The sequence below is a fragment of the Hemiscyllium ocellatum genome, chromosome 6 (assembly GCF_020745735.1).
Source record: "Hemiscyllium ocellatum isolate sHemOce1 chromosome 6, sHemOce1.pat.X.cur, whole genome shotgun sequence".
NCBI lineage: Eukaryota > Metazoa > Chordata > Chondrichthyes > Orectolobiformes > Hemiscylliidae > Hemiscyllium > Hemiscyllium ocellatum.
The window spans coordinates 120251504-120262932 of record NC_083406.1 but is presented as its reverse complement, the minus strand read 5'-3'; the positions used below and the strand labels follow the sequence as shown (position 1 = coordinate 120262932).

Below are 11429 nucleotides of genomic sequence, written 5' to 3'. Positions count from 1 at the left end.
TTATGTGTTTCTATGGTTACTGAGGAGAAGTGGCAACTGTGTTTATATATGTCCTACTGTAACAGCTTGATAACTGTGATCTCAGTGTATAGTGGAAAATAACAAAGAGAAAAGCAATATCACGCAGGCTATCATTTTTATTCGGTTCACTGAGTGTCCAAATTGGATGCCTTTTGATATGTTCTCTGAAACACTGAGCATCCTGCTCAGCAACTCCTTCCATCCAGCACCAACTCCTAGTCAGTCACTTCATACACATGGAATGGCAGATGGGAAGTGAAATCAAGAGTGCAGTTAAGAAGACGGACCTCAGATAAAAGTTAGGTGCTTATCCTCAGCCAGCTTATATTTTGGTTTGTGCTCCTCAAAGAGTTTGATGAGTTCCTCGATGTATTTCTGATGAATTTCATCAATTTCCTGCTGTGTTGGATTTTCTTCCTTCTCCATGTCTATGGATTTGCCAACTGAAAGTGAAAGGAAGATTTACTTGTTAGCTGCTTGACAGTGTGAAACAAATGGTTTTGTCAAATGGAACCATAAGAATTGTCGAACAATGTTGCACAGAAGGAGGCCATTCAGCCCTCTGTTCTTGTTCTGACTGTTTTGGTAGGGACATGCAAATTGTGTCTCAGGACATGCACTGTCCCGGCTGCCTTGTTCTCTTGCCCCATGAGCTTTTTGTCATATTTTTGTCCCCCTCCATTGTTTCTCTGGCTCCCCACAGAAACTGCTTCCTCCAGCCCTTCAGGCAACCCATCACAGCTGTCAGTCCATAGAAGAAGGCCATTTGGCCCACCATGTCTACACAGTGCTGTTCACCTTGCCTGGTCCTGCCCAAGTGCAGCATGTTACACTTAACTGGATTGAATTCCTTTTGTCACTGATCAGCCCATTCACCCATCTATGTCCTCCATAATCTAACGCTCACCATTTACCATCTCCCCAAGTTTTTTTTTGAAACAGAGAAGACCTTCCTCCTCAATCTCTGTCTTAAATGAGCATCCCCAACTCTGAGGTTTTGCCCTCTGGTCCTGAACCCTAAGGTCAGACTTTAAGATCTAGAAACAGAACCCTCTTGGAGCAGAGGATCTGCCAATAGAAATACATCGATATCATTCTGACAGCCTTTCCAAGAAGAGAGTTTCAGATTTTCGCTCCCTTTTTTGTGATGTCACCCCTGAATGTCCTGGCTTGAATTGTATAACTGTGTCCCCTTGGTACTGTCAGAGTAGGGTGACTATGCCTCTAACGACCAATTCTATCATGTTCACATGACACGAGCAATGCAAGAGATTATTTCAACACTCTACTTCCTCACCTCATGATCAAAGTACCTCTGAATTTTAAAGGATTTTAACCACAACTTCTGAATCCTTGAGTCAGTCTACAATAAATCCAGCAACAGAAAGCAAGCTAACACCTGTGTCTGAAGAATGTAATGTTTAAAACACCTCAAAACGCCAGGACTCTGAGTATATTTAAGGAGGAGATAGACAGATTGTTAATTAGTAACAGGTTAAACGGTTATGGAGAGCGATTCAGGAAGGGGAAGTTGACGTTGAGATGAGATCGACCAGGATCATATCGACTAGCGGAGCAGGCTGGAAGGGCAGAATGACCTAGTCCTGTTCCTGGATCTTATGAATCCTCTTTCCAGTGGGACTTTGCATTTGCCTGGAAAGTAAACATGTCCTCTGACTCCAAACATCACCTTGCTGTGTCATTGCTTACATTCAGGAATCTCTAGAATTACTCCCTTCAGCTCCCAAACATTTCATGGACATTAATATCTAACTGCAACAAATTTCCTCTCACTGGACTCTCAGTCAGATAGCTACATTTTTGGGTTTACTATTCATCACTGGGTAACTCTTTCAAGAAAGTTTGCTGGGGGTCACTTTAAAATTGACATCACAAACACAATTGAATGGTTATGTACAGAAGGTGAGGAACAGAAGGTCTTTGCTCAATCTAACACTTCTCAAATATGTCATCTTAAATATTTTAATTCGATCACCCCTCAATGTTTTAAACTTACAGGTGTATAAGTCACATCAATGAGACCTGTCCTCACCAACTTAACCTTTTTTATCCTGGGTACCATCTAGTTGAGTATAAACTGTACCACCTCCAAAGGCCCAGAACAGAACACACGTTATTCCACTTTGATTGGAGCTTTGTACAGCTAGAACTTAACTTTTACCCCTTCACCTTGTGGTTAACATCAACAGTCCACCAGCCTTTCTGATTATGTTTTGTATCTGTCCATGAAATGTCAGTTCTTGAGTATTTTTCCCACTGTCATTCTCCCGTTCTGGTCTTCTGAAGTGAATTGGTGATGAATTTACTCATTGAGAAACCTTGACTTTGGCAGATGATCTTTGTCAAGCATGTGACACATGCCTTCAAATGTAAAAATCACACAACACCAGATGATAGTCCAACAGGTTTATTTGGAAGTACTAGCTTTTGAAGCGCTGGTCCTTCATTGGGTGGGTGTCAGGTGCCGCAACCACCTGATGAGGGAGTAGCGCTCTGAAAGCTAGCTTCCAGATAAACCTATTGGACTATAACCTGGTGTTGTATGCTTTTTAACTTTGTCCACCCCAGTCCAACACTGGCACTTCCAAATCATGCTTTCAAATATGATTGTGTTACTTACCCACCGTGTAAATGGGCTTCCTGTATGGTAAGAGGCCAAAGCTATACTGGAATACACCACGGGCATGGAAAAGGGGGAGTGATATTCCCATCACCTTCTGCAAACGTTCCTGGATCTTTCTTAACAGTGAACCCTTTGGATTGTTCACCTGATCAAATACCTCATTCTCACCAAAGGAAAATACTGGAACTAGGGACGCCCTTGGGGGAAAAAAATCAAACACAAGCTTTTAATTTTGAAAGGAATCTTTCAGTCAGATTATAACGTTTACTTTTTGTTTGGTAGTGCATAACTTGACAATTGCTGAAAAATACCTACTTTGTCAAAGCTGTTCATCTTAGATTAGATTCCCTACAGTGCGGAAACAGGCCCTTCGGCCCAACAAGTTCACACCGACCCTCTGAAGAGTAATCCACCCAGACCCATTCACCTACTCATGCACCTAACACTATGGGCAATTTAGCATGGCCAATTCACCTAACCTGCACATCTTTGGACTGTGGGAAGAAACCGGAGCACCTGGAGGAAACCCACGCAGCCACGGGGAGAATGTGCAAACTTCATGCTGACAGTCGCCCGAGGCTGGAATTAAACCCGGGTCCCTGGTGCTGCGAGGCGGCAGTGCTAACCACTGAGCCACCATGCATTCTATCAGGATCATTTACAAGAATACCAGAGTAAAGGTGGGACAATGTTTTTATGCTTGATGGGAAAGAGTGCTGATTGGAATGTGGACTGCAAAATTCTTTCCCTAAAGAATAAAAGAAAGATCTTTTACAACAGAAATAAGGAGATACTTCTTCAGCCAGAGAGTGGGGAATCTATGGAATTCATTGCTGCAAAAGGCTGAGGAGGCCAGGTCATGAAGTGTATTAAAGACTGAGATAGGTAGGTTCTTGATTGTCATGGGGAGAAAGTGGGAAAATGGGGTTGAGAAACTTATCAGCCATGATCAAATAGGTAAAAACAATGACTGCACTTGCTGGAAACCAGATTCTGGATCAGTGGTGCTGGAAGAGCACAGCAGTTCAGGCAGCATCCAAAGAGCAGCGAAATCGATGTTTCGGGCAAAAGCCCTTCATCAGGAATAAAGGCAGTGAGCTGGAAGCATGGAGAGATAAGCTAGAGGGGGGTGGGGTGGGGAGAGAGTAGCATAGAGTACAATGGGCCTCCCCCACATCGATTTCGCTGCTCGTTGGATGCTGCCTGAACTGCTGTGCTCTTCCGGCACCACTGATCCAGAGCCATGATCGAATGCTGAAGCAGACTTGATGGGCTTAATGGCCTAATTTCAATTCCAATGCCTTATGGTCTAAAGGACATTAGAGAGCCTTATGGGTTTTTACAACAATTGATCACAGCTTCACAGTTATCATTACTAAGGTGAGAGGTAGGACCTTTCCAAACGCAGACCACCTTTGATGAGTCAATTGGGAAAGTAAGGTGGGATTGGCAGAAATGAGATCCCTGATGTTAAGAGAAAAGAGACTGCTTCAGCAACCAACCTCTGAAGAGTGAGACAAGAACCTTGCTAGGAAGAGGCAGGAGAAGTACTTGCGTTTGTTTGATTGGGGTTGTTTGGCTCAGTTGGCTAATGATTCCAAGAATCAGAGAATCCCTACAGTGTGGGAGCAGGCCATCCAGCCCATTGAGTCCACCCAGACCCATCCCCTCCCTTTAACCCTGCATTGCCCATGGCCAATCTACCCAGCCTGCACATCTTTGGTCTGTGGGAGGAACCCTGCACAGACGCAGGCCGGATGTACAACTCCACCCAGACAGTCGCTCTTGGCTGGAATTGAATCCAGATCCTGGTGCTGTGAGGCAATAGTGATAACTGTTGAGCCACCGTTCCTCCAACCTCCACGCCCCACCTTTTGTTGGATTCATCCATTCATTTGAGTGTGGATTCAATTCCTGCATCAGCTGAGGTTGCCATAAAGGGATTCTCCTTCTCACCCTCTCCCCCCACTTAGAGTGTGGTGACTCTCAGGTTAATTTGCCACCAGTCATCTCTCTCTCTGTCTCTCTTTAATGAGGGAGCAGCCCTATGGTCTGGTAGGATTATAGTGACATTATCTATTACTTGACCTTGCCTCACCATATGAGATTCCCAGTGACAATTCAAAGTCAAAAGGCCATAGAAATTTTACAACATAGAAGGAAGTCATTTGGCCCATCATGCAATCAAACATCCATCTATCCTAATTTCATTTTGCAGCGCTTGGTTCATAGCCTTATGTATAGGGTAAAAAATGAGGTCTGCAGATGCTGGAGATCACAGCTGCAAATGTGTTGCTGGTCAAAGCACAGCAGGCCAGGCAGCATCTCAGGAATAGAGAATTCGACGTTTCGAGCATAAGCCCTTCATCAGGAATAAGAGAGAGAGAGCCAAGCAGGCTAAGATAAAAGGTAGGGAGGAGGGACTAGGGGGAGGGGCGATGGAGGTGGGATAGGTGGAAGGAGGTCAAGGTGAGGGTGATAGGCCGGAGTGGGGTGGGGGCGGAGAGGTCAGGAAGAGGATTGCAGGTTAGGAGGGCGGTGCTGCCTTATGTGCTGTTCATCTTTTCATCTAAATAATTCTTCTATATTTGAGGGTTTCAGTCTCTCCTACCTTTACAGGCAGTGTGTTCCAGATACCCACCACCCTCTGGCTCTGAAGATAATGCCTCAAAAATCCTCTAAATCTCCTACTCCTTACGCTAAATCTGTCACCGTGTCTGCTGCTTATTGACTCCTCTGCAAAGGAGAATTGCTTCTCCCTCTACCCTGTCTATGTCCCTTAGATCTTTCTAAACCTCAAACAGGTCCCCCTAAAGTGGGCACTCGTAGGCTTCAGCTCACCAAGTGTTCTGTGAGCCTTGGCTACTGGTCACCAACGTCTCAGGGCGACTGCCTGCCCAGGCCCTGACCATTAGACATTGGCATGAGATATGTACCAGCCTCACTGGTATATCTCCAAACCAATCACAACAAGGCTCTGCATCTTGGAGTGCACTGGCATTCAGCATTGCAGTACAAGACACCCTGTGCCCAGGGACGGGACCCAGTTCATGGATTATACCTGGCCACATCTCAAGGACTCACCACTTGCTCTCTTGGTGCTCATTCACCCTGCTCCAACTTGGATGCTCACAGAATCCCCGTTTTGCCTTTATACACTTTGCCCCCTCAGCTGCGCCTTAAGGGTGTACGATATTTCCACCTTGCCTTGACTTTTAGCAGCAGACAAAAAGCTGGGCAGTTCATCATGGATGTCAGCAGTCACATGGGTGGACATGTAGCTGTATTACACTAGAAGGTAAAGTCACCCAAGTCTTACCAGACCACATCATGGGCACCATGGTGGCTCAGTGGTTAGCACTGTTACCTCACAGTACCAGACATCTAGGTTTGATTCCACCCTCAAGCGATCGTCTGTGTGGAGTTTGCATACTCCCCCCGTGTCTGTGTGGGTTTCCTCCGGGTGCTCCGGTTTCTTCCCATAATCCAAAGGTCTGCGGGTTAGGTGGATGGGCCATGAGAAATTTCCCTATAGTATCCAGGGAAGTGCAGGCTAGGTGCATTAACTATGGGAAATGCAAGTTAAGGAGATAGGTAAGGTGGGTGCATCTGGGTGGATTGCTCTGCGAAGGGTCAGTACGGACGCGATGGGTCTACTTTAGGACTGTATGGATTCTCTGATTCTAAATGGCTGTTCCCTCATTAGAGACAACTGGTGGTGGTTTAACCAGTGGATCACCATGCCTCAGGTGAGGGGAGAGGGCGAGTCTTTCATGGTAACCTCAACCAGTGCAGAAACTGAATCCTGCTGTTGGTGTCACTCTATCTTACAAGCCAGCCATCCAGCCAACTGAGCTAACTGACCCCTTTATCCAATATGGCAACAATCTCTTATCTGCATCACATATTTACCTCTCTGCAGTATACACACTATATGAGTACTGTGTGCAGTTCTGAACACCCTATTATCGGAAAGATATTATTAAATTGGAGAGCATTCAGAAAAGATTTCCCAGGATGTTGGCAGGACTGGAGGGATTGAGTTGTAAAGATAAGCTGGATCAGCTTGGACATTTTTCGCTGAGCATCAGAGGTTGAGGGGTGACCTTTGAGAGATTTATAAAATCATGTGGGGCATAGATAAGATAAATAGCAAAGGTTTTTCCCCTTGGGGGGAGGGGGGGGGGGAGTACAAAACTAGAGGGCATATTTTTAAGATGAGAGAAGAAAGATTTAAAAATAACACGGGGGCAACTTTTTTACGCAGAAATCATATGTGGAATGAACTGCCAGAGGAAACAGTAGATGCAGGTGCAGTTACAATGTTTAACATATATTTGGATAAGTTTATGAATCAGAAAGGTTTGGAGGGATATGGGCCAAATGCAGGCAAGTGGGAACATGGTCGGCGTGGGTTAGTTGGACCAAAGAGTCTGTTTCCGTGTTGTGTGACAGTATGACTCTATGTGACTTAAACAAAGTGCCTTGCCTCGAATCCTAAACGGATCGGTCCTCAGTCAAGTCAAGGGAGCCAGCACTGGAAGTCATGGGCAGCATTTGATATCTGCCTGGGGGTTGGGGCACAGTCAGTCGGTCACTTGTAGGTGGTCATTGTCAGAGGGCCTGTATCACTCCAGTCTGGTGATAGAGCCTTGGTCAGCCCGGTATGTCCAGGGTAACAGTCTGGGGATTGTGCTATGCTTGTCGGAGAGAATGCACAGATATCAGTCAGGGACTGTTTGCCCAAGTCAGTCAAGGGGCTGCTCCACGGTCAGTCCTGGGGTTTTGACTACAAACAGTCAATGGCAGGGTTGGGGAGAGTGTGTTATAAGGGACCATTCCTACAGGGAAAGTTGAGGAACTCAATTGTGGGCATTGAAGGCAGCATGCTAGGATGAAGAGGGTGTGACATCTGTGAAGAGCGAGGAACAACATGTAAGGAGGGATCAGGGAGATAGAGGAACATGGGGAGGAAAGGGGTAATGGAGATGCATCAGTACCACACTGCCTTCAGCTGGGATACAATGTGTTACTGTGTGTGGCATGTCGACTGCTTGGGATGGTGGATACATTGAGGAGTGAACAGTTGGATTGGTAACTGGGTTGGGTGGGAACATTTTATCAAATTCATTCACACAATGTGAATATCTCTGTAGCCAGAGGTTAATGTTATCCAGGTGTATCACTTACCCGTACTGGAGAGCAAGTTTGACAAATCCTTTTCTGTTCTTCAGCAGCAGTGTTAATGCTCCTGGTCTAGCATCCAGAGCTTCTGGAGCACCTCCAATGACAATGACAGCGACATTGCCACCTTCTGCTCTCTTCAGTAAATACTGTGCGCTCTCCTTGGCTGATGGCACCAGACCTGGAACATGGGAAGCATGTGTGGTGGAAACCAACCATGAACCTGATGAAGGGCCTATGCCCGAAATGTCAATTCTCCTGCTCCTCAGATGCTGCCTGACCTACTGTGCTTTTCCAGCATCACACTCTTGACACTAACCAAGAGCCAGAGAGATCAGAAATCACATGCACAAATGTAGCACCTTCAAGACATGTCAAAGCTCTTCAGACATGAGGACTTCCTAAAGAATTCGGGTGTATAATCGTATGAAGTAGGAGCAAGAGTAGACCAATCAGCTACCCTAGCGTGTTCTGTCATTCAGTAGCATCTTGGCTGAACTTATGATTACAATTTTCTGCACAACTCCCAGTAACCTTTTCATTCCTTCACTTGCCAGGAATCTATCCATCTGCATCTTAAAAATATCCAAGCACTTTGCTGTATATCAATCTCCACATTTTGTAATGTTTTTCTCTCTCTTCAGTCCATAATTAAAAGTACATGAAAATAGAAAGACACAGTATTGGTGCTGCTATTGAAGGCATGGCTGGTACACATTTTGGTGTGAATACTACCTATCATAAAATGATAGTGATCTTGAGTTCATTCAAACCACTGGCTCTTAAATCCTTACTTGCAACAAAATCCGTTCTCCCATTGCCTATGTACCTTGCTGATCTACATTGGCTCCTCATCCAGCAAATGTGAAAATTCATATCTGTTAAATTCCTCTGTGGTGTCACTTGCTCTGTCTTCACTACATATTTCAGGGGGAATTTTGTGGAGATGTCAGGGGTCACAGCCGACATGGGAAGGCCAGCAACAGGGGAGGGGAGGGGTTCTGGGCAAATTGGCGAATCTGAACTACTCCCTTATTGAAGTATTAATCCCACATTGTATTACCAGTGCAACTCCACCTCTTATGATCCTGCCTCACTAGCTACCTGATGAAGGAGCAGCACTCTGAAAGCCTGTATTTTCAAATAAACCTGTTGGACTATAACCTGGTGTTGTGTGATTTTTAATTTTGTACACCCCAGTCCAACACCGGCATCGCCACATCATGTTTGTGGAATGGTAGTTAGACCATGCCCTGTTTGTGCCTTTAGATCATTGTGTTGTGAATGTTGTGTGCATTCAGGTAGAGTGAACTTAACATTGTCTTTTTGATATTACTCCACATTCAAGTTACACTCGATGCTCACCTATGTTTCTCCCACCTTCGAGTCTCCCTTGCAGCTTTTCCACTTCATTTCACCAAAGTTTAAACCAACCCCTCATCAAACCTCCTGGTGAGGTTTTTAAAGTTCATTTACAGAATGTAAGCATCATTGTCTAGGCCAGCTTTTATTGCCCATCTCTAGTTGCCCTCGAGTACAACAGCACGGCTTGCTCAGCCATTCTAGAGGGCAGTTAAGAGTCAAGAACATTGCTGTGGGTCTAGGGTCATATATTGGCCAGACCAGGTAAGGAAGGCAGATTTCCTTCCCTGAAAAGCATTAGGAACCCAGTGAGTTTTTAACCCCAGACAATTGTCCCATTAATTCCAGATTCTCATTGAATTGAAATTCCATCATCTGCCATTTGTACATATGTCCCAGATCATCACACGAGTCTCTGGATAACTGGCCTCACTGCTAACCCATTCCCTCTCCAGTAGCAATACCTGTCCTTTTAAGATGTAACCCATCATTTGGTACAAACATCGCTCGCCCCCAAAACTAGCTTTAGTCTTTCAGACATTTTATTCAATACAAATTCCACCCACTTCCATGTTGGGATTAGGAACCCATATTTCCAGAATCTGGATTACTAGTGCAGTCATATTATCACAGCACGATTGCCTTCCCAAGCATGTTACCTACCTCCACTCATAATATAGTCCCGGAAGAATGGTATCCTGAACCAGAGAGGTAGCATCAGCAGATGTGGCTTCAGCCCGGGGTACATTTCCCTGAACCCTGTCACCTCAGTGCAGAAGTTTCCAAAGGCTCCAGCTACCAATACGCCATGTGGATGGAAACCAAAGATATAATTCTTCTTGGGATCCAGGTCTGCAGTCTTAATAAGCTGCAAGAGAACATTGTGGTAAAAAACTGTCAGCCTTCAGATGAATGGAAGCATGAGAGTTTTCCCAATAGTGAATCTGTGAACCAGAGAAGGAGACCACTGTTTACTCCCAATCACTTGGTCTTTTCTCATTTGACTATATTTTGCATTCACATGGACAATATGCAAGACATCCACCACCTTCAACATCCACTCCGTTCACCACTAACACTCAGTATCAACATTGTGTACCATCTGCAAGTGGCACTGCGGAAGTTCACCAAAGATCCTCAGACAGCATCTTCCAAACCCATGACCACTTCCATCGAGAAAGACAAGGGCAACAGATACATGGGAACACCAGCCCCTGCAAGTTCCCATCCAAGCCTCTCACCAAACTGACTTGAAAATATATTGCCGTCCCTTCAGTGTCACTGGGTTCCCTCCCTAAGAGAATTTCTGGAATTCCTACAGCACATGAACTGCGCCAGTTCAAGAAGGCAGCTCACCGTCACCTTCTCAAGGGCAGCTAAGGGTGGCTATTAAATACCAGGTAAAAGCAATGACTGCAGATGCTGAAAACCAGATTCTGGATCAGTGGTGCTGGAAGAGCACAGCAGTTCAGGCAGCATCTGAGGAGCAGCAAAATCGACGTTTCGGGCAAAAGCCGTTCATCAGGACTAAAGGAAATACGACAACACCCACATTGTGTGAATGAATAAGTAAAAACATATCCAGAGACTCGCGCAGAGATTACTGGAGAAACTCAATAGTTCTGGCAGCATTTGTGGAGAAAGAAACTGAGCTAATGATTCAAGTACAGTATGAATGCTTCACTCACCCTTTCAGAAAATGAATGTCAGATCATTATGCTGTGTAATACTTTTCCTTCTTATTCCTCCATTGCTTTAAAAAAAAGGCTCATTAATGGAATGTGTGTCTTACTGGCTAGGTCTGTATTTATTGTCCATCTCGAATTGCACTCGAGCTACTTTTGCCAATTACTGTTACTCTGTATACATTCTTTATTAGTTCATTTGTGATGAGTGTATCGGACAGACAAGACCAGCCAATACTGCCACCACTGACCCTTGTGCCAAAGGTAATAGTTTCTTTGTGTTCAAAATCAAAACTGCTCGATCAAAAACCACTATCAAAACCACTCATTATTTTGAAGTTAAAAATCACACAACACCAGGTTATAATCCAACAGGTTTATTTGGAAACACTAGCTTTCGGAGTGTCGCCCCTTCATCAGGTGGTTGTGGAGTATAAGATCACAACTACCTAATGAAGAAGTGCTGCTCCGAAAGCTAGTGTTTCCAAATAAACCTGTTGGATTCTAACCTGGAGTTGTGTGATGTTAGTGTT

At 44.9% G+C, this 11429-nt stretch overlaps 1 protein-coding gene across 1 annotated transcript in view; it reads right to left on the bottom strand.

The window, feature by feature from the left end:
• Window positions 1–309: 309 nt before the first annotated feature.
• mogat2 (monoacylglycerol O-acyltransferase 2) overlaps window positions 310–11429 on the bottom strand; it is a 57989-nt gene continuing 46869 nt past the window's right edge. Inside the window, exons 3-6 of the mRNA XM_060826898.1 lie at window positions 9875–10079; window positions 7856–8030; window positions 2663–2862; window positions 310–464 (exon numbers count right to left, since the gene is read on the bottom strand). Coding sequence (XP_060682881.1) covers window positions 310–464; window positions 2663–2862; window positions 7856–8030; window positions 9875–10079 — 735 coding nt within the window. The remainder of the gene's footprint in view (window positions 465–2662; window positions 2863–7855; window positions 8031–9874; window positions 10080–11429) is intronic.